At 46.3% G+C, this 27,320-nt stretch overlaps 1 protein-coding gene across 1 annotated transcript; it reads left to right on the top strand.

The window, feature by feature from the left end:
* Positions 1-13,363: 13,363 nt before the first annotated feature.
* Positions 13,364-22,201, top strand: LOC311325240 (unconventional myosin-X-like; the record flags this gene model as incomplete). The annotated part of the gene is made up of 16 exons (XM_084457908.1): positions 13,364-13,436; positions 13,671-13,914; positions 14,390-14,485; positions 14,749-14,842; positions 15,093-15,148; positions 15,565-15,707; positions 15,975-16,166; positions 16,475-16,632; positions 17,029-17,152; positions 17,483-17,780; positions 18,534-18,741; positions 19,416-19,552; positions 19,650-19,770; positions 20,356-20,832; positions 21,034-21,225; positions 21,521-22,201. 16 exons carry the CDS (start codon positions 13,364-13,366, stop codon positions 21,629-21,631), a joined length of 2,724 nt encoding a protein of 907 aa, XP_084314034.1. The 3' UTR covers positions 21,632-22,201.
* Positions 22,202-27,320: the final 5,119 nt, after the last annotated feature.

The following is a 27,320-nucleotide window of genomic DNA, read 5'->3' as shown; positions in this document are numbered from 1 at the left end:
GGTGAGACTCCTCTTGTCACAGAAAAGTTTCACCAACTACTACAACTGACTGTGCCTGATGGTCATTGTAACGGTTTTCTTTTATCTTCTCAGGTTTGCAGGTCTGTTTCTGAATCCACTGCTGAACTAGACCTGATATTAGAGCTTCCTTCTAACCAGAAATCTCAGTTCAAATGAAATAACGCTAAAATGCTTGAGCGTAATACAATATCTTTGCTCCATATTAACCAATACTGTCTTAAGAAGGCCATACATATGTGTTATGAGTTTGTCTCTCTATATGCAACAAAAATATTCCCTTTAATACGCAAATAATGCATTGTCCTGTGTGTTCTGAATCAATAATGCACTGTCCTGGGTGTTATTAATCAATAATGCACTGTCCTGTGTGTTATTAATCAATAATGCACTGTCCTGGGTGTTATTAATCAACTGTACCAGGGTTATAAGATCCACATATCAATAATAGTCATGTATGAGAGTTGGAGTCATTTCCCTCTGGTTTCTAGTCTAAACTGGGTGTCTGTGGAGAAACAGCATTAGCAGGACAAGTGACTGGGAACTTCAGACACTCTTTGTGGCAGGTTAGAGGTCTGTACAAAGGCCTGTTTACTTGGTTCCTACAGGTCTTAACCTGTCTCTGCTAGAGGATAACCAGGCCAAGGTTTATCACACTGTATCGATCCTTTGCCAACAAATATGCATTATTGTAATGTTACAGTATATTCACCTTAAGTCAATAATCTACATGAGAATCCACTGTACTTGGGAGCTTCAGGACTGCTTCAACTTCAGGACAGGTCTTCAAACCTAACATATACTCCAGTATGAGAGTCCTTGTTGCACTAATGTATTGCTTTTTTTCACCATATATTAACTAATGATTAACATACAGTCAAGTGTTGGTAAATGTATGATAATGATAATCTAATGTTGGCATTCAGAGGGGAGTAAACTACTGTTCAGGAGAATAACTCAGTTGTATTCTTTGTTTTCATTTGTTTGTGAGATACAGCAGTGTTATCAGCTAAAGCTTGCCTTGTGTCTAATGTTAGAGCCAGTCAACTATTACAGTACGCAGAGCTCTGTTTAGATGAACTATTACACTTCAGTTGGTGTCTGTTTAAATTGACTAGGCTATTACAGTACGGTTGGAGTCTGTTTAAATGAACTAGGCTATTACAGTACGGTTGGTGTCTGTTTAAATGAACAGTACGGTTGGTGTCTGTTTAAATTAACTATTACAGTAGTCTACGGCTGGTGTCTGTTTAAATGAACTAGGCTATTACAGTACGGTTGGTGTCTGTTTAAATGAACTAGGCTATTACAGTACGGTTGGTGTCTGTTTAAACGTGGTGGTGGTTTCAGGTTCTGTTATTGGACTATAACATTAGCTTAATGATTGATACAAAATGTCTTTCTCTTATAATTATTTTACCTCTTGCTTAGCGTGTGCACAATCTACTGTAGGAGCTAACAGAAGAACATCTTACCTGTTTGATGTAGAATGTGACTAATAAAGAACATGTCACTACTCGTTGTGTCTTGTCACTACAAGAGGACTTTGTGATAACATTGTGCCACTTTTGACCTCAATATTACTATTAGTAGTGTGATGCCCGCAAAAGTTTGGACCACATGTCAGGACCAAAATTAATTTACTACCTGATATAAGAAACATATTCATAGAAATTTCTGCACTGTAAGTCAAGTCACAATTATGTTTGGTTTCTGTGATTTATTGCGCAAGACAAGCCAATTAAGCTAATTAGCAAAGCTAATTTCTTACAGTGTATATGTTACGTTCCACTTTAGTTAGGCCTACAGTCCAATATGTTTGTCCGTTTCGTGCTTTTGTTCTCTCTTTCTTGCTCTCCTTGAGTTCTAGGCTCCTGTTCCCCATTGGTCGTCTGTCCTGTCCGTCATCGTTAGCTGTGCTGGCAATCATCCCTGTTCCACGTACCGCCAGCTAATCGTCTCGTCCTGTCAGCCAATCATCTCATTGTGTCACTTTACTGTTGTCCAATCAGGGTGTTCTGCTGTTTATTTAAACCTTCGTCTCCCCTGTATGTTTAGGTAGTGGCATTTGATTTTTGTTAGGTATGCTGTCTGTTCTGTTTTGTACTCCTAGATTCATGTTATTACCTCACGTTCTGTTCTGTCTTTGTAGCCCCTTTTTGTTATGGGTTTCTGTCTGTCCTGTTGTTCCGGTCCCCCCATAGTTAGTTCCAGGGGAGGGTTAGGGAGGTAGGCTAGCGGCCCATGGGTTTACATTCTCACACGTAGGTAACTCGATGTCTAAATACACCAGGTAAGCTTCTTTGGTCAGGTGCTACCTTTTGTATTTTAGTGGGCTTAGTCTAGGAGGGATAGTTTAGGGACGGATAGTGAGGACGATGGTTTGTACATCTAGGTAAGTAAGTGATTAGGGTAGTGTTCAAGGGATTAGAATAGGAACGGGTTTAGGTACTTTGTTATTTTGGCACCTGTACCGCCCTTCCCCTTAGCTTGTCCTGAGGAGAGCTTGTCCTCATGTTTTCATTGTTTAATGTTGTCTCGTTACCCGTCTCTTACCGTATCACCTTTTTGTACCACAATAAACCTAACAAGGTTATTGTTACTTGGTCGTCCGTCTACCTTTTTGGATATTAGTTGTGTTTGTTTTTGCCACTGCTTCCATAGTCTCTGCCTTACATTACCCATACTTGGCCACACGCAGGCACTGCTTGTTGCGTTTGCCCCTCTCCCTCTACACCCCTAAACATAACAGCCTGAGAGGAGACGTAACAGTATAGTTTTCAAAAACTGAGGTAATCCACACAGCCGCCAGAAGGCGTGTTCATAGGCGGAACATATATTCCCTAACCTGCTATTTTCCCCGTGTCCTTTTAGTATTACTCATGCACACTTCCGGCTTAAACTAGCCAACTCATTGATCTGGAGCAGGAAGTATAATTGTTATTGATAAATGCTCTGTGTTATTTAGACAATTATGGTTGTAAGCCAGCGCACCTAGACAAGAGGCAGTGTTTTTTTGTGCATGGATGTAAGCCAGCGCACCTAGAATAGCGTTTGTCCGGTTATCACTCCCTCCCTCCCTCCCTCCGATCAATGTTGACCTGCATTTCTCTGTGGTCACCACAAGAGGCAGTAGTCCCAGCACACCAAAATAAAGAAGGACACAAAAATCAACCTGCCAATCTCCACTGCACAAGTAGAGTAGTGGTGAGAGCATAGGACTCCCACCCAGTAGACGAGGGTTCAAGGCCCCAGTGGGGATGACTTTATGGGACTATACCCCAAACCTCCACACGTTCATCCTTTCACTCCAACCTTTACCCCTTGCCTTATAGGTCAAAGAAGTTGAACCAATTGCAGCAAAATAGCTAACGTTACAGGAATAATCAGTGTGATTAGCATTGGAAGCATTGGAACTGATGTGTCCAGGCGACAAGACCCATCTTAAAGGTACGCAATGTAGTTTTTGACCACTAGTATGCGCTCTAGAGCAAATTTGAGAAGGTGGTCCCCGAAAATTGCGTATACGTCATTTCTCGCACGCACGAGCAAGCGCACCAACACGCGCCGAGCACATAATAGTGACGTTATACCCCCATATTCCAGCAGTTCGTTGCTGATTGGCTCAATTCACGGCGGGGTCTTTTAGAAAGAGCTTCGAGAGACAACCAAGTTAGCTATCTAGCTACAGTATACAGTATGTCTGCCGGAGGAGATAAAATGAAGCCGGACAGGGATGTCCAATGGCGACGGCTAATGGATCAGAGAAAGAAGAGAGTAAACATTGGTGGAGAGGCTTTTACAAGGTGGAGAAAGTTGCAGGCTGAGAGGGGATTCAGAACGGACGCCGAGGTGGCCGTCTTTCTACTGGACTGGTAACCGCCATAACCCTGTCCAGTCAGAGTGAGGAAATTCAATGAAGCGCGGGTGGTGACAACGGTGGTAGTAGCAAATATTCAAACGAGAATTTAATTCAAATTAAATGCACATTTAATGACTGTTACCCCTGTTGGTATGGGTATTAGAATGTGTAAATTATTTACTTAAAAGTAAATAATAATAATAAACAAACATAACAATGAACATGATAGTAGTAGTATTTATGATGCTAGTAGCAGTATTGGTAGCAGTGTTTATGAGCCGGGGGGGGGCTATGAGTCTGAGGAAGGGTGGGGGGGTTCAGAGTTCACTACCGCGCAGTCTGTTTCGGTGTTCAATCTGATGGCTGTTGTGCAGTCTGATGGCTGCTGGTACGAAGGAGTGTGAGAACCGCTCTGTTCTGCACCTGGGGGAGATGAGCCTGTGGCTGAAGGTACTCCACATCTTCCACAGTTCATCATAGAGGGGGTGGGAGGGGTTTTCAAATATGGTGTTCAGCTTTTCTCTCGTCCTCTTCTCCACCACTGCCTCCAGACTGTCCAGTTTCTGTCCAACAACGGAGCTGCCTTCCTCACCAGCTTGTTGAGTTTGTTGGACTCTCCAGTCTTAGTGCTGCTTCCCCAGCAGGCCACAGCAAAGAGGCCATAGCAAAGAACAGTGCACTGGCTTCTACAGACTGGTAGAACATCCGTAGCAGCCTGCTCTGTCCTTTCTTGTAGATGGCCTCCATGTTGTCTGTCCAGTCTAGCCTCTTGTTCAAGTGCACTCCCAGGTACTTGCATGAGTTCACCATCTTCACTTCCTCACCCTTGATGGTATCGGGTTGGGGGTCTGTCCTCCGTCAGAAGTCCACAACCAGCTCCTTGGTCTTGCTTCTGTAATTGTTTGGTGTATCAAATGTTAGAGAAATCTAATCTTGGTCACAAGCCTAAAGGAAACATCTTTGTGCTGAATGTATTTGTAGATTCACTGCAGACCTGGAAAGCGACCATAATCACTTGTTGATGTATGCCAGCAAACGCTACGCTTTCACCCCTCCTGTGTACCACGCCCGGGTCCTTTTGGCAGCTATAGACTACAATGCACACAAGGATCGGCCCCAGGCAATCAACAAGAATGGCCATAAAATGTAAGTATACTTGTAGCGAGTAGTAGGCACACACACATCAAATAAGCCATGGCATTATGGATCAGCTGGACACTGATTAACCATGCTGTACTTTTTAATCAAGCTAGATTTAATTTTTTATCACAGTAATCACATGTACTTTGTGTCTAAGTTTATTTTCCCTCTTCCATCATGCAGCTTTAAACGGAAGTTCAAGAAGAAGTCACAGCGCTGGACGGTTGTTGCAGAATTAGAGCCAAAGACTTACAGCTACATCAGTGATCTCCAAGCCAACATTGTCAGTACACGAATGGAATCGGGAACAGGGATTCGGAGGACGAGGCCACCAAGTGAAAGTGACCCAAGACACCTAGGTCTGCTCCCTCCAGTACCACCTCCATCAGTTGAGGACCTGGTACAGGCACACATGTCCAGAGGACTTGGTATGTGAACAATAGTCTAAGATTCACTGCCCATTCTGGATCTGATTGTGTTACTAGCATCATGTGATGATTATTTCAAAGTCTAAACTTCAATATGGAATTGTGATTCATGTGCTGATTATTTACATCCAGATTTCATTAAATATTCATGTAGTACAACAAACACTAATGACATTTTTATATTCTACAGGACCCAAAAAACAGTCCTGATCCAGTCTGGACTCCTGAACAGCTCTTATCTGCAATGTTTTGACATGGGCCTATCAACAACTTCAATCTCCCCATAGATGGCACCACCGTCTCCTCTTCCTCTTCTCTTCCCCTAGCCCGTCTCTACCTTTTCTTGTGTCCTTGTGTTGTATCTGTGGCAATATTCTTTTTGTCTCACCCCTCCCCCCACCTCTAGTGTAAAGCTACTGAGTATGTGAAAAGCGCTATATAAATCAGAATTATTATTATTAGCTCTGGGATGTGCTCTGAGGGATGTTGATAACTGAATCTGTTTATGAAGTAATGTTTTCTAATTTGCAATGTCTCTATTTGAATTCCATATGTACAACAGTGAAGGTTGATTTTCAGACTCATACTGGCACTACATTGTTCTATGAATAAAAATGTCTTCATATTTTCAAAACGTTACCAACTCTAATTTGAACTGTGTATCCTGTGGAGTACAGTAAGTCATGCTTTTAGACTTAACATTTTTATTGATCCAAAAAGTAAAATATAAACTGAACATATTTATTGATCCAAAAAGTGAAATATAAAAATAAGAACATTTGTAGTAATAATAAATAAATAAAACTGAGAAGATTAATATCCCTGACTAATATGTAGTATATTTTTATACTGTATTACATCAATACATCTGTATTACTCTCATGTAGTAATCAATCTACTTAGAATAATGAATAAACTTCACTTTAGGTAGAACTTTGTAATTACAAGCAACCTAACATGTAGATTACAACACAGGCCCTGTCCTGAGTAAACATTCCTTTGTCCTCTGGGTCAATAAAGATAACACCTCTGAAGAAGAAGTCTACAGTTGTAACGTGACACAGGAAGAACCCAAGATTGCCCCCATGTCCGGAGGGGGGCAGAGCTCAGTGACCTGTTGACCAATTACAAGACAAGTTGACCAGATCTGTGTTAAATGTACATCCCTTGTATGCAAATTTGTTTGTCATGTGATCTTGGCCTGAAGCCAAGTATATAAGCTCGCCACCTCGTAAAAGAACCTTAGTATTGCCGAAGTTTTGACCTGTGAAGGCATGCTCAATAAATTGTTGTTTTGACCGCATTTTGCTCCTGAAGTCCTTTCATTTTGCCCAAAAGTTAAGAAGAAAATATACCACATTTTGGCGACGGGGATGGGATGGCGAAAAAAGCACGTTTGCCAAGACCCTCGAAAGACAGCAAGACCAAGTTCTCTTGTGAACCTAACGGCCAGAGGAAGACAAGAGACAAAAGAGACTGCTTGTCTTTTTCGAGGTAAACCGTCTTGCAAATTCTTTTATGCTATCGCCATAAAGAACTTCCAATAAATAAGGAGAATAGATTAAAATTGTGTAGGCTGTTTAAGACGCATAGTTGCACTGACTTGGTATGGGCCGGTCTTAAAAGACGCATACGTTGGCGCAAAGTTTAGTGAAGACTTGAGCTTATATAGTGAAGTTTGATGTCTATAAAAGAAAGCCGGTTAAATTAAATGCATGAAGATTGCATATTTGTGTAAAAGTGAGGTAGACTACCCGTGTGTGAGCAGGCTAAACCGGAGCCCTGCGTGTCTCGTTTAAAGTGTGTCTAGCCGTCTGCTATCCGTCCTGTCTTTCGTGTTTCTTGTAACTGTCTAGTAGGTCCATTGTATATTTGAGAATTGTTTTAATGTAGATACTATTCATTGATATTTCTTCTTCTGAATGAATGTGTGAGGGAAGGGAGACCCTTTGTTCTCTCTTCCACGTGAGTGTGTGTGTACTGTAGGCCTATGTGTGTGTGTGTGCCTGCCTTCAGCCGCCTTTGATCTTTTGTGGGGTGTGAAAGGAGAGCGTGAGGAGAGCGTGAGGAGAGCGTGTGGAGAGCGTGTGGAGAGCGTGTGTTGAGGTTTTGTGTTTTGAGTAAAGTTGAGGTTGTGTGTTTGTTGGTTGGATCCATTGTATGTTTGAAGTTGAGTTAATGTAAATACTATTTGCTGATATTTTCTGTTTAATTGTCTTTTGTGGGGGAGGTTGCTCCCCGTACCCTGAGTTGTAAATTCCTAGCCCTCATAAAACAGCTGTGAAGAGGGGGGGTCAGTGAAACGCGTTCACTGGCCAGGGGGGTTGTGCTGTGTTTTGTAGGACAGTGTGAAGACACCCAATTGTGTCTCTCTCACTATCTGTCTGTCTCTATCTATCTGTCTCTCTCTCTTTCTTTCACATTTATTTCTCTCTCTTTCCTGTTTTAGAAATTAGGGACAGATAATTCATCCAGTGGGTCGTGCGGTGTATGGGACGACTGAATTAGGTTAAATATTAATTCATAAATTCATAAGTGGATGCTGAATCTGGGCCAGGTGGACACTGATCGAGACATCGGTTACTCAGCACTCAAACCCTAGCAGCAATCCACTAGTCATATTATAACTTTTATTAATGAAACCTTTCTTCAATCTTCATAAATTGAGAATGGTGTAGCGTTAGCTATATTTTAGGGAGATGAAGAAATCTTTCATCCTTCTCACCTCTGTTGTCCAATGTCGCTCACTAGTGGTTGTTATTAGTATTGCAAATATATTTTTTAATTATCATTGCTTTGGGATTAATTGTTTTTTCCCCTTTGAGTAAATCTGTTTGCAGTTATATCCGGAAAAGTTTTTGTCCATACCAGTCACCAATCCCAGACCATCCATCCATCCATCCATCCATCCATCACCTGCTTGATAAGTAAGCCTGAATTGCTGATTAATGCTCATTAATTGAACTAGACTGATCACCCGATTTAATTGTTTTGAGTGGTTGACCTGCATTTGAGGCTTGGTGTTTTATGATAAGGTGATTGATTGGTTTGGTTACTTGATTTGATAATAAGGCTAAATGGTTAATTCATTAATTGATTAATTCTTCAATATTTTATTGATTACTTGATTAATTATTTATAGTTATTCAACTTTTTATTATTATAAGTAGTATATATATAATAATTCTGAATGAAGGAGTCTGACTTGAATGAAGATGATACAACATGGACCAAGGATGTACCAGTGGAAGTAGAATTGAAGAAGAATTTAAGGAAATTAGGAAGTAGTTGAAGGAAATTAGGAGGTAGTTGAAGGAAATTAGAAAGTAGTTGAAGGAACAAGATGCTGAGCTGAAGAGGAAACTCACTCAAAGTCAGTTATTGAATGGAAAATGGATAGAAGAGGAGGAGAAACAAGCTGTTGTTTTGCAGAACAACAACGACAACAACAACCAATGATGTAATCTTCACTCCCGTTCCCTGTTTTCCAACAGCCTCAGACAGGGGGAGATTATTACTTCTGAATAATTCAAGAAAAAAAAAAGAAAAGGGGGGGGGTTGAAGCGGAAGTTGAACATGTCATTGGATAGATGTCATCAGCGATTTACAATACAACAAGTATTTCTTACGTTTCTAGAATCAATTTTTGAGAAGAATGATAGCGGTGATAACCTACGTTGTCACCTCTGAGCCTGAGTTCATTACTGAAGTTGAAGTGATAAGGAATATTTTTATTACATCTGTGACATTTTGGAGAAACACTTGTCTCCAGAAGATTATTATAGAAGCAAGTTAGTTGAATATAGACTCTGGAGTATGAACCATCTTTTTGTTCAGAAAAACAAAAACAAAAAGTCATGTGTGTTGAATGGTTATTGATGATTTGATGCTTAATTCAGTTTATTACAGGAATTTTATAATAGTAGGAGTATTCAGTTATGGTTTCATATAATATCAGTTTAGATAATTGGTTTACAAAGCTGTTTAGTCAATTCAAATGGGTTATGTGTCTCACTTTGATTTAGGAGTTTATGTTTCAATAGTCAATGAATGGCCATAAGCTGTTCGTTTATGCATTCTACTGTATGAATTTCATTCACATAATGATGATGTTTTTGGGAGGAGTTGGCTTTAGGCCTTCCCCTCTGCTATTGACCCCAGTCTGTGTTGAGTGTTATCTTTCAGGTGCTATGGACCCTGGGCGGCAGGTCTTTGAGGAGCCTGGATCGTGCCTTCCTGGGGACTGCCTGAAACCTGTTGTTTGTCTGTTAACCTTTTGTTTGTCTTGTCTATCTCTTTCTGATATGTGTTGGAACATGAGGTTACTTAATGTTTAGCATTATATGTCATTTCTGTTTAGGGTTTCTGTTCAATCAAGCTTGAGGATGTCGCCTACATTTCACCTGTGTTTTTGATTCAGGTGTGTGTACGCGTCTCCTTGGTTAGATTGTTCTGTTTTGTAGTAATTTAGATTTAGTCTACTTCTATAGGATGTTCTGTTTCTGTGAAGTTCTGTGTTGATGTTTTCAGATTTTCCTGGAGTGCATTGTGTGGGCTACCCAGGATTGGTTGCCCCTCACCAGCATGAAGCTATGAACTGTGTTGAGTCACGAATGACTTGAGGGTCATTCTTGGACATTTCTGGAGTGTTCTCCCTGTTTCGGACGGGGTGAGCTTACCATCTTGCTACGGACACTGCTCTCTGGGTGTCAGAGAGGATTGCGACACCGGGGGGTTTGTTGTCTGAAGATTGCTCCAGCATGGGAAGAGGATATGAGACAGCGCTGAGGGCTGTTCTCTTTCGATGGGGCTATGTGCTAGTAACCTCTGGCCCCCGATTTGCTTTACTGCTGTGTGATGATTTGGTTATTTGTATGTGTTTTGGGGATTGTTTGTTATGTTTAATGTTGTTTTGTGTCGAGGCGTTACGACGCCTCGAAGGGGGGATATGTAGTATATTTTTATACTGTATTACATCAATACATCTGTATTACTCTCATGTAGTAATCAATCTACTTAGAATAATGAATAAACTTCACTTTAGGTAGAACTTTGTAATTACAAGCAACCTAACATGTAGATTACAACACAGGCCCTGTCCTGAGTAAACATTCCTTTGTCCTCTGGGTCAATAAAGATAACACCTCTGAAGAAGAAGTCTACAGTTGTAACGTGACACAGGAAGAACCCAAGATTGCCCCCATGTCCGGAGGGGGGCAGAGCTCAGTGACCTGTTGACCAATTACAAGACTAGTTGACCAGATCTGTGTTAAATGTACATCCCTTGTATGCAAATTTGTTTGTCATGTGATCTTGGCCTGAAGCCAAGTATATAAGCTCGCCACCTCGTAAAAGAACCTTAGTATTGCCGAAGTTTTGACCTGTGAAGGCATGCTCAATAAATTGTTGTTTTGACCGCATTTTGCTCCTGAAGTCCTTTCATTTTGCCCAAAAGTTAAGAAGAAAAGATACCACAACAGTGAGTTTTTCAAAGCAAAAAAATCAAGCACGGTTTTAGTGATCATTTTATCACTAAAATGTAATTGAATTTTATCACAGTTGATCATTATACCCATTATACCGGAACTGTCATTTCAAATCTGACTGAAAGATCATTTTTAGGGTTTAGGGGGTATCCACTAGATGGCACTGCAGTCATTAACTAGAAAATTGCATTTCCTGCAGAAAATGCGTGTGAATGCTGAGCAGCTGAATGGAATAGCACAAGCATTGCTGAAAATGCATGAATGTGAAAAATCTGAAATGTCAAATGCATCACACCTGAATAGTTGAAAATCCTGGAAGCGGAAATTTGAAACTGGCAGAATTGGAAGCTGAACTGCATTGCCTAAAGAAGCTAAAAACTGAAATACATTGCTACAAAAGGTGGAAGATAAACTGTAATACTGTCAAAGCTGAAACATGGACTAAATGATGGAATGTATTGCTAAAAGCTTGTACGATGGAGAACCTGGAAGCTTAGCTGAAATGTGAAACTGGCAGAATTGGAACTGCATTACCTAAAGAAGCTAAGAACTTAAATACTTTTAAACTTTTCAACCTGAGTAGTTTAAGCCTTTAGTCTTTAGCTTGAAAGATGAGCAATAGAGTAATACTGTCAAAGCTGAAAGATGGAATAAATTATGAAATGTATAGCTTAAAAGCTTGGAAGCCTGTCGGGGACAGTACAGTGACCTCTGGGCAATCTCTATGCACCAAACGGTGAAGGTCGTGTGTCTCTAGCCCACATGGGCTGAGTTCTGTGGTCCATGGCGTGGATAGTGGCATGGTGGCAAGACTGCCCCCTTGGGTCAGAGCTGGTTGGGGGCAGTGCATTGACCTCCGGGCAAACTCTTTGCACCCACTGGTGAAGACCGTGTGTCTCTAGCTCACTCGGGCTGAGTCGTGGGGTCTGTGGCGTGGATAGTGGCGTGGTGGCAAGACTCCGCCTCCTTGGGTCACAACCGATCGAGGACAGTACAGTGATCTCTTGGCAATCTCCATGCACCCACCCATGAAGACTGTGTCTCTAGCTACCTCAGAGGCTGTGTTGAGAGGTCCGTGGCGTGGTAGGGGCGTGGTGGCGAGACTCCACCCCCTCGGGTCAGAGCAGGTCGGGGGCAGTGCAGTGATGTCCGGGCAATCTCCCTGCACCCACCAGTGAAGACTGTGTGTCTGTAGCTCACTCAGGGTCTTAGTTGTGGCATCTTTGGCGTAGATAGTGGCATGGTGGCGAGACTCCGCCCCCTCAGGTCAGAGCCGTTTGGGGACATTGTAGCCCTCTCTTGGCCTCCAACAGGCACCCAGCGGTGAAGACCGCGTGTCTCTAGCCACCTCAGAGGCTGTGTTGTGAGGTCCGTGGTGTGGTAGTGGCGTGGGGGCGAGACTCCGCCCCCTCGGGTCAGAGCCGGTCGAGGACAGTGTACTGCTCTCCAGTCCACCCACATGCTCCAGGCCACCCACATGCACGCAACTGTGAAAGCTGTGTCTTTAGCCAACTCAGGGGCTGAGATGTGGGGACTGTGGCGTGGATAATGGCGTGATGGCGAGACTCCGTCTCCAGAGCCAGTCAGGAGGAGGTCAGTGATTGCCAGGCTTCCCTCATTGGATACCGTGTGTCTATAGCCCACTCCGGGGCCGAGCAGTAGCTGTGGAGGTTTTGTATGGAAGTTGAAGTGAGAAGCAGTTGCAGTGAGAAGTAGTATGTGTTTGTTATAAGTACAGCTAGTACTACACTGAAAATTGATTTAACCACTCGTCATAACTCATAGTTTTATTGAGTTCAATAGCTGAAAGAGGAGAAAAGGTATTAATATGAGTTTACAGCCTGAAAAAGAGTGTCATTCTGAATATTTCTTTGAATATAAGGAAGGAAGGAAGGAAGGAAGGAAGGAAGGAAAGAAGGAAGGAAGGAAGGAAGGAAGGAAGGAAGGAAGGAAGGAAGGAAGGAAGGAAGGAAGGAAGGAAGGAAGGAAGGAAGGAAGGAATATGAATGCTACCACAGTAGACCATGAGTAGTGACAGTCCCCCAGCAGGTAGAGGCCCTGTCTCAATACTCTCAGGACCAGGTAGAGGCCCTGTCTCAATACTCTCAGGACCAGGTAGAGGCCCTGTCTCAATACTCTCAGGACCAGGTAGAGGCCCTGTCTCAATACTCTCAGGACCAGGTAGAGGCCCTGTCTCAATACTCTCAGGACCAGGTAGAGGCCCTGTCTCAATACTCTCAGGACCAGGTAGAGGCCCTGTCTCAATACTCTCAGGACCAGGTAGAGGCCCTGTCTCAATACTCTCAGGACCAGGTAGAGGCCCTGTCTCAATACTCTCAGGACCAGGTAGAGGCCCTGTCTCAATACTGTCAGGGCACACTTTCCCCCTCTTCCTAGTAGAAATCACTGACCTGTGAAGTATAGCAATCATGTCAGAGATGACCTGGAGGGCAGAGGAAGGGAGCAGGGGAGTTGGAAAGGGTTCAGAGTGGGTTTGGCTGGGTACCCCCCCACCCTGCCCCCCGCCCCCCCACGCCTGGCTGCTCCCCGTCTCATGAGGGGCTCAGAGGAGCAGATGGAGGTGTGGAGCGTGACCTTCCTCTTCACCCTGGCTCGCCTCCATGACACTCTGTCTCTCCTTTATTCTGAGTCAGGAAAGGATCCATCTCCTCATGGTCTCTCTCTCTCTCTCTCCCTCTCTCTCCCTGCCCCCCCCCCCCCCCCCCCCCCCCCCAGGCGGTCTGATGAACACGTGGCGCCGGCGTTGGTGCGTGCTGAAGGACGAGACGTTCTTGTGGTTCCGGGCCAAGCAGGAGGCGCTGAAGCAGGGCTGGCTCAACAAGAAGGGCGGCGGCTCGTCCACGCTGTCCCGCCGCAACTGGAAGCGCCGCTGGTTCGTCCTGCGCCAGAGCAAGCTCATGTACTTCGAGAACGACGGCGAGGACAAGATGAAGGGCATGCTGGATATGCACGCCGCCAAGTAAGCCTCCCCTCTCCCTAGTGCCTCTCTCTCTCCCCCCGAACTTCTAACCAGGTCCAGTAGATGCCCCCCTGTCACCCGCAGACCACCCTGAGTCCGATAGATACCCCCGTGTCTGCTGTGGATGTCCAGTACAGCCACTAACCCTGTCATCCTCCCTAGTGTCTCTCCCTCTTATACTCTTAACACACACACACACGTACACACACACATACACCAGTCCACTTCCGGCTTTAGGCCTGGACCTGGGCCCAGTCCCCCTTCCCCTCACCCTAACCCGGGTCCGTATCCTTTTCCTAGCCCCACCCTACCCCCGACCCCTGCCTCTACCTGGACCCAGGCACACTCACACTCACACAGACACACACCAGTCCTGGGCTCAGATCCCCTCCCCCTCACCCTAACCCGGGTCCGTATCCTTTTCCTGAGTCTGGGGGTTGAAGTTTGAGCGGCGCCTGATTCTTCTGTGTTGCAGGGAGATTGTGGACAACACGGGGAAAGAGAATGGAATCGACATCGTGATGCGGGAGCGGACCTACCACCTGATCGCAGAGTCTGCCGAGGACGCCAGGTATGTCTCCATGACAGCACAGGGACAATACGTCCCATTCGTCATGGACAGACACTATGCATTATGTTGCCTTTGTTCGTTTCATTTTTGTGTGTGTGTGTCTGGCGTGTGCACACATGCGTATGTGATTGGTGAGCCGATCGCGATAATGGCCGCCGATTGGCTGACGCCCTCTACCTGTCTCTCTGTGATTGGCTGACGCCCTCTCCCTGTCTCTCTGTGATTGGCTGACACCCTCTCCCTCTCTCTCTGATTGGCTGCAGCCAGTGGTTCAGCGTGCTGAGTCAGGTGCACGGTTCCACGGAGCAGGAGATCAGGGAGATGCATGACGAGCAGGCCAACCCCCAGAATGCCGTGGTGAGTCCTGCACCTACAGGGTTTAATACTGTTATGGGCGGTTTCAGAAAGCGTGTAGAGTGGGAAGGGAATGGTTTTGTACTGTTGGGGGAGGGGGCGGTTGTGTGTGTGTGTGTGTGTGTGTTTGTGTGTGTGTGTGTGTTTGTGTGTGCATTCATGTTTATAGTCTCTCTTATAAAGGTTATCTCTCCCCCGTCTCTCTCTCTCTCTTTCCTCTCTCTCTCTCTCTCTCTCTCTCTCTCTCTCTCAGGGAACCTTGGATGTAGGGATGATAGACTCGGTCTGTGCCTCAGACAACCCTGAGAGGTAAGAGTCATCACACTGCAGTAACCATGAGTACATCAGCTACCATCACACTGCAGTAACCATGAGTACATCAGCTACCATCACACTGCAGTAACCATGAGTACATCAGCTACCATCACACTGCAGTAACCATGAGTACATCAGCTACCATCACACTACAGTAACCATGAGTACATCAGCTACCATCAGCAATACCTCACTAAGGAAGTCCAGTACATAGATGACTGATGAAATACCTCACTTTCACCAGAGAGCGCCAGAGGGATGTACATGTTTTTCCTTTGTTGTTGTTGTTGTTGTTATTGCTGTTGTTGTTGCTGCTGTTGTCGTTGTTGTTGTCGTTGTTGCTGCTGCTGTTGTTGTTGTTGTCGTTGTTGTTGTGATCAAATCTAACGTTTTGTGTCCCCGCCCCCCAGGCCCAATTCGTTCGTGATGATCACGGCTAACAGGGTGCTCCACTGCAACGCCGACACGCCGGAGGAGATGCACCACTGGATCACCCTGCTGCAGCGCTGCAAGGGGGACGCACGCGTCCAGGGACAGGAGTTCATCGTCCGGGGTCAGGACACACACACACACACACACACAAACACGCAGGCACGCACACACACACACACACACAAACACGCAGGCACGCGCACACACACACACACACACACACACACGTAAAATTAGGGTTTAGCCTACAGCGGATCAATGGTCAGGGTTAGATAACGTGACTTTATTAACAGTGTGTTCTTGTGGGCGACGTTAGTATCGGTGTTTCTTGAGGCCTGTTTGTGCTCGACCTCACTCTCCCTGGGTCTGTCGCCCCTCTCTCTCTCAGGCTGGCTCCACAAGGAGATGAAGAACAGCAGCCGCGCCTCCCTGAAGCTGAAGAAACGCTGGTTCCTGCTTACCCACAATTCCCTGGACTACTACAAGAGCTCAGAGCGCAACGCGCTGAAGCTGGGCACCCTGGTGATCAACAGCCTGTGCTCCGTGGTGCAGCCGGACGAGAAGGTCTTCAAAGAGACGGGTCAGAATGTGCTACGTGCTAACATGCTAACATGCTACAGTGTTTCTACGCAACGACACGCTGTTAGCGTTCTGCGGCGTTTTACGACACGCCTCTCATGTTATTGTGTGTCACGCAATTAGCATGCTAGTCAAACACAACGCCGTGTTATTTTCATTTAACGATATGCTTGTATGCTAGTATGCTACGTTAGAGTGTCTGATTAAGGAAATGCTACGTAGAACACAATCCCTCCAGCCTTATTGAGAATCGGTGGGTTAAACAGAACACGCCCCCTCATGTCCTAAATCCTCGTGCCCCTCCCCCAGGTTACTGGAACTTGACCGTGTACGGTCGCAAGCACTCGTACCACCTCTACAGTAAGCTGCTGAACGAGGCCACGCGCTGGGCCAGCGCCATCCAGAACGCCATCGACACCAAGGTCCCCATCGACACCCCGACCCAGCAGCTCATCCACGACATCAAGGTAAAGAGGGCGATCACCATCCATCATGGGATCATGTTCTGATGCTCTGTTAGTCATGTCTACAGAGACCTGGTCCGGGTGATTGTTAGTTAGTTAGTTAGTTAGTTAGTTAGTTAGTTAGTAAGTAAACTATATAAATAAAGTTTATTTACTTACTTACGATCACCCGGACCTGGTTTTCACTCCACCTTCTTGTAGACATGACTAACAGACCATCAGAACAGACGTTCAAATGCACGTGCTAATGGCTCACAATCTACAGGCGCAGTTACAAAAGGACGAACACACCGCGGTTAAACACACAGAAACCTAACAGGGCTCCCCTGACCGTAAATACACCCAACATGTGAACCAGGACGTCTGTTTGCGATCTGAACCCCTCGCGTGTGTTCACAGGAGAACTGTCTGAACTCAGAAGTGGTGGAGCAGATCTACAAGAGGAACCCCATCCTTCGCTACAGCCACCACCCGCTCCACTCTCCCCTGCTACCTCTGCCCTACGGAGACATCCACACCAGCTGTGCGTTCATCACATTCTATTACCCTACACACATTCCTAGTATGTGTGCACTACATACATGCACAATAAATCGGATCTTGAATGTTGTATTGATGTAGGGACAGATACAAAAACACACTGCGAACAACAGTTGCCTGACGCATTGCGCCACAGTGTGTATGGATCAGTGTGCTTGATCAGTCAATCAATCAACCAACCAATCAATCAATCAATCAATCCACCAATTAACCAATCAACCAATCAACCAATCAACCAATCAACCAATCAACCAATCAACCAATCAATCAATTAACCAATCATGAACTGTATCTTATCTGATCCGCCCCCCAGCTCTGAGACACAAGGGCTACACCACCCTGCAGGAGGAGGCCCTGAAGGTGTTCAACTCGCTGCAGCACCTGGAGGGCGTGGCCGACCCCGTGCCCATTATCCAGGGCGTGCTGCGGACGGGCCAGGAGCTCAAGCCCCTGCGGGACGAGCTCTACTGCCAGCTGGTGAAGCAGACCACGCGGCCCCCCCAGCCCGGCAGCCCCGGGAACCTGTGCAGCTGGAGGATCCTGGCCTGCATGTGCTGCACCTTCGTACCCTCGCGCTCCGTCCTCCGCTACCTCAAGTTCCACTTCAAGAGGTGAGGACCTCCGCGTCTGCTCCTTTGTTCTGAGTCAGGAAAGGATTCATCTCTCCTCATGGTCCCTCTCTCTCTCCCCCCCTCCCTCTCTCTCTCTCTCTCTCTCTCTCTGTCCCCCCCCCCTCTCTCTCTCTCCCCCCCTCTCTCTCTCTCTCTCTGTCTCCCCCCCCCTCTCTCTCTCTCTCTCTCTCTGTCTCTCCCCCCCTCCCTCTCTCTCTCTCTCTCTCTCTCTCTGTCTCCCCCCCCCTCTCTCTCTCTCCCCCCCTCTCTCTCTCTCAACCCCCTCTCTCTCTCTCTCTCCCTCTCTCCCTCTCTCTCTCTGTCTCCCCCCTCCCCTCTCTCTCTCTCTCTCTGTCTCCCCCCCCTCTCTCTCTCTCCACCCCCTCCCTCTCTCTCTCTCCCTCTCTCTCTCTCTCTCCCCCCCTCCCTCTCTCTCTCTCTCTCTCTCTGTCTCCCCCCCCCTCTCTCTCTCTCCACCCCCTCCCTCTCTCTCTCTCCCTCTCTCTCTGTCTGCCCCCCTCTCTCTCTCTCTCCCTCTCTCTCTCTATCTCTCTCTCTCCCTCTCTCTCTCTATCTCTCTCTCTCCCTCTCTTTCTTTCTCTCTCTCTTTGTCACTCTCCCTCTCTCTCTCCTTCTCTCTCTCTCTGTCTGTCTCTCTCTCTGCTCACAAACGGTAAAAAAGAACGACAAGGAATGTCTAACCATGGTCGGTGTGTGTGTGTGTGTGTGTGTGTGTGTGTCCACCCTCCCCAGGACGCGGGAGCTCTTCCCCGGTACGGAGATGGAGCGCTGCGCCTCCTTCTCCCTGGAGGCCCTGCGGAGGACGCGCCCCCGTGAGCACGTGCCGTCCCAGGAGGAGGTCCGCGCCATCGTGGCCCGCCAGGACATGACCACCACGGTGTACTGCCACGGAGGAGGATCCTGCAAGATCACCATCAACTCCCACACCACGGCCGGAGAGGTGGGCGGGGCGGGGGGGGGGGCGCAGGGGGAAGCGCAGGGGGCGGGGGGAGTCCGGAGGGGGCGGGGTCACGCCCATGTAGTTACATAGTGTGTACAGGAGGCATACGTGAGACATTTTTAACTGATTTGTTTGAGTGATTGTTGACTAGGGCTGGGTATCCAGTCGAATTTCAAGAATCGATTCAATTCGATTCACAAGGTTCGGAATCGATTATCACGACTCGATTCGATTCAATATCGATTCGGTTAGTGTTACTAAAACCAGTTTTTTTTGTTTGCTGTAACCTTAATTACATGACTGCCAAGTTATGCAACACATCAGTACTAGGGCTGGGTATCGATACTGATTTCCAAAAATGAATGAATGAATGAATCATTGAATGAATTAATGAACTATTCAATCCTTCATTTATTCATTCATTCATTAAATAAAAGATCAATTTTGGGATTCATGAATCGATTCTGAATCATTTGATTCAGAATCGATTCGGAATTGATTTTTTAAACCCAGCCCTATTGTTGACGCGGTCGCGGTGTACCGCCCTGCTATCCGATAGTCATAGTTCGGTTGAAAACAGATTGAGCATAGACAGCAACACTGATACCTCATTCTAACTCTCTCATTCTGTGTGTGTGTGTGTGTGTGTGTGTGTCTGTGTGTGTGTGACCCAGGTGGTGGAGAAGCTGATCAGAGGCCTGGCTATGGAGGACAGCAGGAACATGTTTGCCCTGTTCGAGCACAACGACACCACTGACAAAGCCATCGAGAACCGCACTGTGGTGGCCGACATCCTCGCCAAGTTTGAAAAGTAAGTGTGTGTGTGTGTGTGTGAGTGTGTGTGTGTGTGTGTGAACTTGCTTGGGCATTCTTGAATACACTCTTAACACAGTTTGTCCCATCTGAAGGCTCTCTGCCAGTCAAGAAGAGCAGAACACTGGCTGGAAGTTCTACTTCAAACTCTACTGCTTCCTGGACACTGACAACGTTCCCAGGGACAGCGTTGAGTTTGCCTTCATGTTTGAGCAGGTATAAACTTCAATCATCATCCTCACATTTAAAATACATGTGTTTCCTACCATTGCAATGGTCGGTGGCTGGAATGATTACCTCCACCCCAGGGCAAAGCCCCGCAGGGCAGAAGGTAATGTTTTCGCCCCTGTCTGTCTGTGTGTGTGTCTGTAGGCAGACAGGATTAAACAAAAACTACCGGCCCGATATGCATGAAACTTGGTGGAGGGGTGCAGCATCGGTCAAGGAACTCACCATTAAATTTGGACCATGAATTATTCATAGGTGACTCTACAGTACCCATATTACTGTAACTTCAGTGTAGTGGGGGATTTAGGTTTCAGTTTCCTCATAGGTTTCAGGTTCTTGGCGCCACTTGCAATACCGAGCTTGGCCACTACGCCAAAAACTGGCTGTTCCTGGCCATGGGGGCTTGCTTCATGCGCCACTTAACAACTTTCATTGGATGAATGGGCCGCCATCTTTGCATGCCTTATCCACTCCTTCCCCCTCGTTTCTCCTACATTCATTCACACTGCATCTCTTTCGCTCCACCTCTCTTCCTTCCTTCTCTCTCTCACCCTCTCTCTCTCTCTCCTCCAGGCCCATGAGGCAGTCATTAGAGGCCAGTACCCAGCCCCAGAGGAGACTCTCCAGTTCCTGGCTGCCCTGAGACTACAATACCTCCTCGGGGACTACAACTCCCAGTCCGCCGTGCCTGAGATGTCTCAGATGTTCCCCATGGCCCGGCTGCGCACCCGCATCCAAAACTCGGCGAAGACCTTCGCGCCGGGCACGGGCTCTGTGGCGGAACGCTCCGGAACCGCGGAGAAGAAGCGCTCCAGCTTCCTGGAGGGGACGCTGAGGAGGAGCTTCCGCAGCGGGTCGCTGAGTCGGCAGAAGCTGGAGGAGGAGAACACGCTGGAGGGGTGGATGAGGGAGGAGATCGCCGCGGCCCGGGCCAGCCTGCTGGACAAGTGGAAGAAGCTGCAGGGGATGAGCCAGGAGCAGGCGATGGTCAAATACATGGCCCTGGTCAAAGAGTGGCCCGGCTACGGCTCCACACTCTTCAACGTGGAGGTGAGAGTTCTGTCCGTCCCATCCACTACCCTGATTCTGTGGAGAGGGAAAAAACGCTTTTAATATGACATTTGTCATGGGGGCCTTTCATATTCTGGTCCTCAGTGGGTATGAGGTAAATGTTTCAAGAAGATTTCCTGATCATTGACCTGGAACCGCAACACATGCATACATCCCCTCTTCCTGTGTCCTGTTGTCCAGTGTCGGGACGGAAGCTTCCCTCTGGAGCTGTGGCTGGGAGTGAGCAAGGAGGCCATCTCGGTCTACAAGCGCGGCGAGCCCTGGCCCCTGGAGGTGTTCCCCTACGAGCTCATCCTCTCCTTCGGGGCCCCGCTGGCAAACGCCTACAAGATGACCGTGGAGGGCCGGGAACTGCTGTTTGAAACCAGTCTGGTATGTAGATGCTGAGAATCCCTCCGTTTTGGGAATGTTTAGTATCCAGTCACGTAGAAAATGTAACAGTATTTAGACGTCATTCACTCCTGAGTTAGAGGGCTTTCCCGCCATTTGGTAACACAGGCTGAGAAAACATCTGATTTGATGGCTTTTATACAGAGTCGCAATGTGTTATGAATGGAGCTTGTATTGTGGGTCTGTGGTTGAATGCGCATCATTGAGAGTGTCCACGTCTCTGAGCTGAGACAGTAAGAACCGTCAAGTCCTGACCCTTGTCTGCTCTGTCCCCTAGGTTATGGACATCGCCAAGCTGATGAAAGCTTACATCAGCATGATCGTCAAGAAACGTTACAGCAACTCCCAGTCCGTCAGCAGCCACGGCAGCCAATGCAGTGCCTGGTGAGGCCTTTGCCCCCTGACCCATTCAACCTTTAACCTTTGGTCACCCGCCGACGGCCTGGAGAGGTCGAGAGCGGCCAGCGATCGCCCTGCCAAGACAGCCAGCCTCGTTTTGGAGAAATGCTTTGGGACTCTTTGGGCTGGACAAGGAAACGCATATAACACAGCTCTTACTGTAGCGCTAACCAGCTTGCACTGTCTTTCTGATGCCGTGCTAACGCTTCGTTACGGGGAAGGCGTCCCATTCGATGTCACCGAGGCAGTTCCTGTACGTGTTGAGGAAGGTGAGCAGACAGTCAGAATGTAAAAAGGCAGCATGGATGGAGAGACCACAGGAGACCGCTGTTGTATTTGAACGGGTCAAGCTTCATTTAGACCCACTCCTTTGCCTAGGAAAACTCTGGGACTGCTAACTGGTGATCCTTACTATCTTTGGCGTTACCAAAATATGTAAATATATTCAACTCAGTAGTCAAAAGCATTTCAAGTTCTGTCTTTGAATGCGATGGCGTGTGTTTGTTTGAAGAGGACTTTGCCAGAGACATCGATGTCACACAAGTGCCTGGTTATGAAAACGAACGCAAACCTTTGCTAGAGCAACTTCATACGCTGTTGTACTTCTGGAAAAATAAATATTAAGACAGTAAGAACGGTTCCAGGTTCGTGACACTCTTTGGCAAAGTTCTAGTAGATTCAGAAGGTGCTTTATGTATTTCCCTCAACCGACGGTCTTGTAACGTTCCTGCAACGTCGTTTCAACGACCCACAGCATTTCACTGAGCTCCGCGGGCGGCAGCTCCTCCCAAAGATACGCAGGACTTCTCTAACGCCGTGCCTTCATGTATATTGTGTACACTTGTTCTTTTTGACCTGTTTTGACTCTTAAATGTGCAATGTTATATATATATTATATATATATGAATATAATCAAGTGTCTGTATATTTGATAAATCTCTGCTTTCTCTTTCCTGGATTATGACTACACAGCGATACTGACGAGATAACCTTGTTATTCTCCTCCCAAGTCAGTTTCAAAGCTGACGTTGGAAGTAACATCAGCGATATACAATACTGCTCTCGATGTATCTTTTTTATTCCATTTGTATTAGCTGTGTGATGTATTAAAAATAATGTTTCTAACAATGAATGCATCCATATTTATTGGAGATGTGAGTTATTGTCTGGGGCGTATACGGATCAGAGCTAAAGAGTGAACATTACCTGCTACTGTGAAGAGAGACATCCACTCTCACTTCACAACCCGGCCCAAAAACAACCCCTAGCTCATATCCTTCTTACAGCCGGCTCTAACAGAACTATGGCTGTCATGTCAGGGAAGGTTGAGGGAGATGGTGAATATGACACACTCCTACCTTCTAACCAGGTCCAGTGGATGCCCCACTGTCGCCCGCAGACCACCCTGAGTTCGATAAATACCCGTGTCAGCTGTGGATGTTGTAGTACTGTAGTTAACACACACACACACACACGTACACACAGACACACATCAGTCCACATCCGGCTTAGGCCTGGACCTGATGCTCTTAGCCTTTATTGCTCTGAAAATGTAATTTAAAGGGCAATGCTCGTTTTTGACAACCTGGACCTTATTTACGACATATAAGAAGTTTGACTCACCGAGATCACTTTGGTGTAGTTCGGAGGCCTGTAGAAGAAATTTAAAATCCAGCGCGAGCCAGTATATCCATGTAATGACGGTGGACGGGGCAACGAGAATGCAGTTTCTCAAAATCAGGCCAGCGCGCAGACTGGCTATTCTCCGGCTCACATTCTCTGCGCTACGATCGGATTGTTGCTGACGAATGACGACGACAATATTCTCGGCACCAACAACGATCGTAGCGCAGCGAATGTGAGCCGGAGAATAGCCAGTCTGCGCGCTGGCCTGTGCGCATGCGTGCTTGAGCAAGTGGGGAAAGGCGTGTAAAGATCATATTACAGAGGCTAAAGACCCCGTATTTGAAAACCACTACAATGCCTCGCGTTGAGGAATCTCAACTGTCGATTCATCCAATCTGATTGATGAAAACAACCGTTTAGCGGCCGAAAATAGATTTTGAGAAACTGCATTCTCGTTGCCCCGTCCACCGTCATTACATGGATATACTGGCTCTCGCTGGATTTTAAATTTCTTCTATAGGCCAAAGTGATCTCGGTGAGTCAAACTTCTTATAATATGTCGTAAATAAGGTCCAGGTTGTCAAAAACGAGCATTGCCCTTTAATGTAATTTATTGCTCTATAAATGTTCTTAGCCGTTAGACAAATATATTCCAGGAGCTTGTTCCAGGTTGCCTGTTTTAATATCTGTGTTGCTTTTATGGATCTGTGTGCTACTAACCCTGTTCTGCCTTCCCTCTCCCTAGTGCCTCTCTCTCTCCCTCCTATCTTCTAACCAGGTCCAGTGGATGCCCCACTGTCACCAGCAGACCTCCCTGAGTCTGATAGATACCCCTGTGTCTGCTGTGGATGTCGTAGCATTTAGTTAACACACACACACACGTACACACAGACATACACCAGCCCACGTCCGGCTTTAGGCCTGGGCCATAGCAAACACACACCAGTATTTGCCATGTCTCTCCACAACTCCTCCACAAACTCCTGCAGAGCTGGATGCTGATGTCACATGCTGTGACTTCTGGGGGGGCATTATAACTATTATAACTTGGGGAGTATTATAACTATTATAATTATTATCATAACTATGCTAAACTTCCCCTATATCTTAACTGACAGTCCGCTCTGTACATTGTTATGGAGGCCCGGTATGATGATGATGGTGTTAGGGGGCGGGCTCGGAGCACGTCACCAGCGCTCTCCGTGCGCTCCGACCTGCCGTCTACCTCAGCGCGCTCCACTAGGGCGTTGGCTAGGCAACGGCACACCTGGGCTCAATCCCCAATCAGCACACCTGAGACTGACGAGCAGCAACCCCTACAAAAGCCTCGTTGACCAGCCTGCCGGTGCCAGAACGTGGCCACCTACCCGGTTTGTCTCCAGCCTTTTTTCTTGCCTGATCATTTTCCCGGCGTGTTTTGTGTCTCATCCTCGTCTGTGTTGTTTTCCTAAGGACCCCCAGTTCATACAGTATGTCTCCTCTCGTCTCTCCCCGGAATCCCAGCCCCTCCCATCCCTACCTGGAACCCCTGCCCCTCCCGTGCCTACCTGGAACCCCTGCCCCTCCCGTGCCTAGCTGGAACCCCTCAGACCGAACCCCTGAACTTGACCCTCGCTCTGCTCACGGACCTCTTTGGATCACGGACATTGTTCTGACGCCTGAGCACATAGTCCAACGCCCCACCGTTCATATTTGATTTGATTTATTGATTTGCTGAGGGACACCGCAGGTTAATGAACAATCACTATAGGATTACAGAGCAATGCAGATAGCAAATGGAAACTATCCAGGTTGTAGCCAGAAGCTAATTTCCACCTGTAGTCCCTGGGAAGATGTCCCCTAAAAATAAGAATACAAAACTAAAAACATACATCAATATACAGAAAAATCAAAATGCAGTGGCAATATACAATACGATACAATACAATAGTAATACATAATATACATACTGCACCACGCCTGGTTACTCACATCTACTCACAGCCTAACACTGCACCCACACATCATTACGTGCAATGTCCTTCTGTATAGTTTCTCGCTGGCTTTTCACCAGTGCCTCAAACATCCTTTCTGAGCGAGGGACCACATCAGCTGTCAGTGGCCTACTGTTGTGTCACTAGGCACACCTTGCACCAAAAATACAACTTCTCCATTTCCAACATACATTTCCTTCTTTCTCTTCCTCCCTCAAGTCGTTCTACTAACATTCTCTTGTTCTTTGCAGAACATTTAAAACAAAATGCAGGAAAAATAAAATACAGGAATAAAAGTTACAGTGCAGTGTATGAATAAATAATTAATTGATCTAATAAAAAGCGGCAGCAAAAAGAAGTCTTCAATAATAAAATTAAAGATAAATACAATCATTAAAACACTTGTTCTAAACGTGTCCTCCTGTACCAGTGGTATTGTGGTTGCAGTCTTCCTGCGTGGTTCCTAAAGTGTTTTTTTGTCTTCCTGTGCAGTTCCCAAAGCTCAATACACCAACATGTGTGCTACAAAAGTCAACTATACAGTAAATTATACTATAGACTTAAGTATTATAAAATATAAATATTATCTCCACTCATGACACTGAAGCAGCAAACCCTAGAGCTGCTCTGAAAGCATCTCTAATATGAGACACAGTACACACACACACACACACACACACACACACAGCTACCACTTTGTCATGTCCGCCTGCTCCTAACACACAGCCTGCTGCTCCTAACAGTCAATCATGAGGCTGTAACTCTACGCATGACACATGGTCAAGAGGTTGTTGTTCCACTAAACGTGAGAATGTAGCCTGGTCCCAGCCCCTGAATAGCACTCCCATTTCAGGGCGTGGAAAGGCTCTCGTTCAGGGTGGTTTCTCATGTGGAATTCCAACCAGGCCAATCAGCATCCTTTGAATGTGATGACGGAGTTAAACTGTGCAATGTGGTTGGTCAGGGCAGTGGTCTTTAAACTCTTTTCGATAATGTACCCCCTTTGAAATATTGTGTCAGCCAAGTACCCCTAAAAGCCTTTAAAGAGGAACACTACAGCACCATCAGTGTCATGTGTAATGTAATCAGTGAAATGAAATTTAGGCTAACATTTGACATTGGACACATTTTTGTCTAGCATAATCTGGGCCAATACAACAGCAGCTGGAAGTAACAGGCCTTTGTCATAGAAATTATAGTTTCATCATCTCCTTTTGTAATTCACCACCTCCCTCAACTTTTCACATAGCTGTGCTAACCTAATTCATGACAGGATGACCTCCAGGAGGTCCACACACCTAGAAATCTGTCTACTCCAGAATAACCATCCTTTGTCCCTTTGTCTCCAAGAAATTACCGCCTTTTCTCATGTCACGTGTCTGTATTCTCGACCACGCCTGCCATTTCATATGACGTACAATGGGTTAGCCAATCACATCCTCAAAGCGCCATACGTGTGTTTTGCTTGAATATAAAGGCTGCGCTGACCAAGAGGCGGCACTTCTTTGGGATACCACTCATGTGCGTCGTCTGGAAGTCCTTGCGCTCGTATGTTTTCTCAATAAACCAGACTTAACCTGTTTGAGCGAATCTTGGTAAATCCTTTTGGACTAGATCAGTTAAAATCCATTACACCTTCAGCTGTGGTGAAGGGCTTTCTGGCTTTAGCTACAAGCAAAGACACCGCATAGAAGCCTCAAGCGCTTTAGCTGATGTTGTGGAGACTATTGAATACAAAATGTGGTTTATCCAACTTACAATAAAAAATACATTTAAATCTTTTTAGTGAACCTATTATAGTATATAAAAAAAATGTATTAACATTTTTTAAGTGTCTCACGTACCCCCTGCGGGGCTCCAGGGTACCCCTGCGTCCCCCCATGTGAGAACCACTGGGTCAGGGGGTGAAATCATCACTGAGGACGCCCTCTTCTGCAACGCCCATCTCAGAAAACGCACTTTCAGACTGAGTAACCAAGTTAAGTGAAATGTCAGTCTGGGTGTCAGGCTGATTAGAATGGGCAGCGTGTGATCCTAAGGGACTGTGACCGTGGTGTCATGGTTGGTGCCAGACCTGGT

This window comes from Borostomias antarcticus, assembly GCF_949987555.1.
Source record: "Borostomias antarcticus genome assembly, chromosome: 24".
NCBI lineage: Eukaryota > Metazoa > Chordata > Actinopteri > Stomiiformes > Stomiidae > Borostomias > Borostomias antarcticus.
The sequence above is the reverse complement of the archived record's forward strand: the minus strand, read 5'-3'. Positions and strand labels throughout refer to the sequence as shown.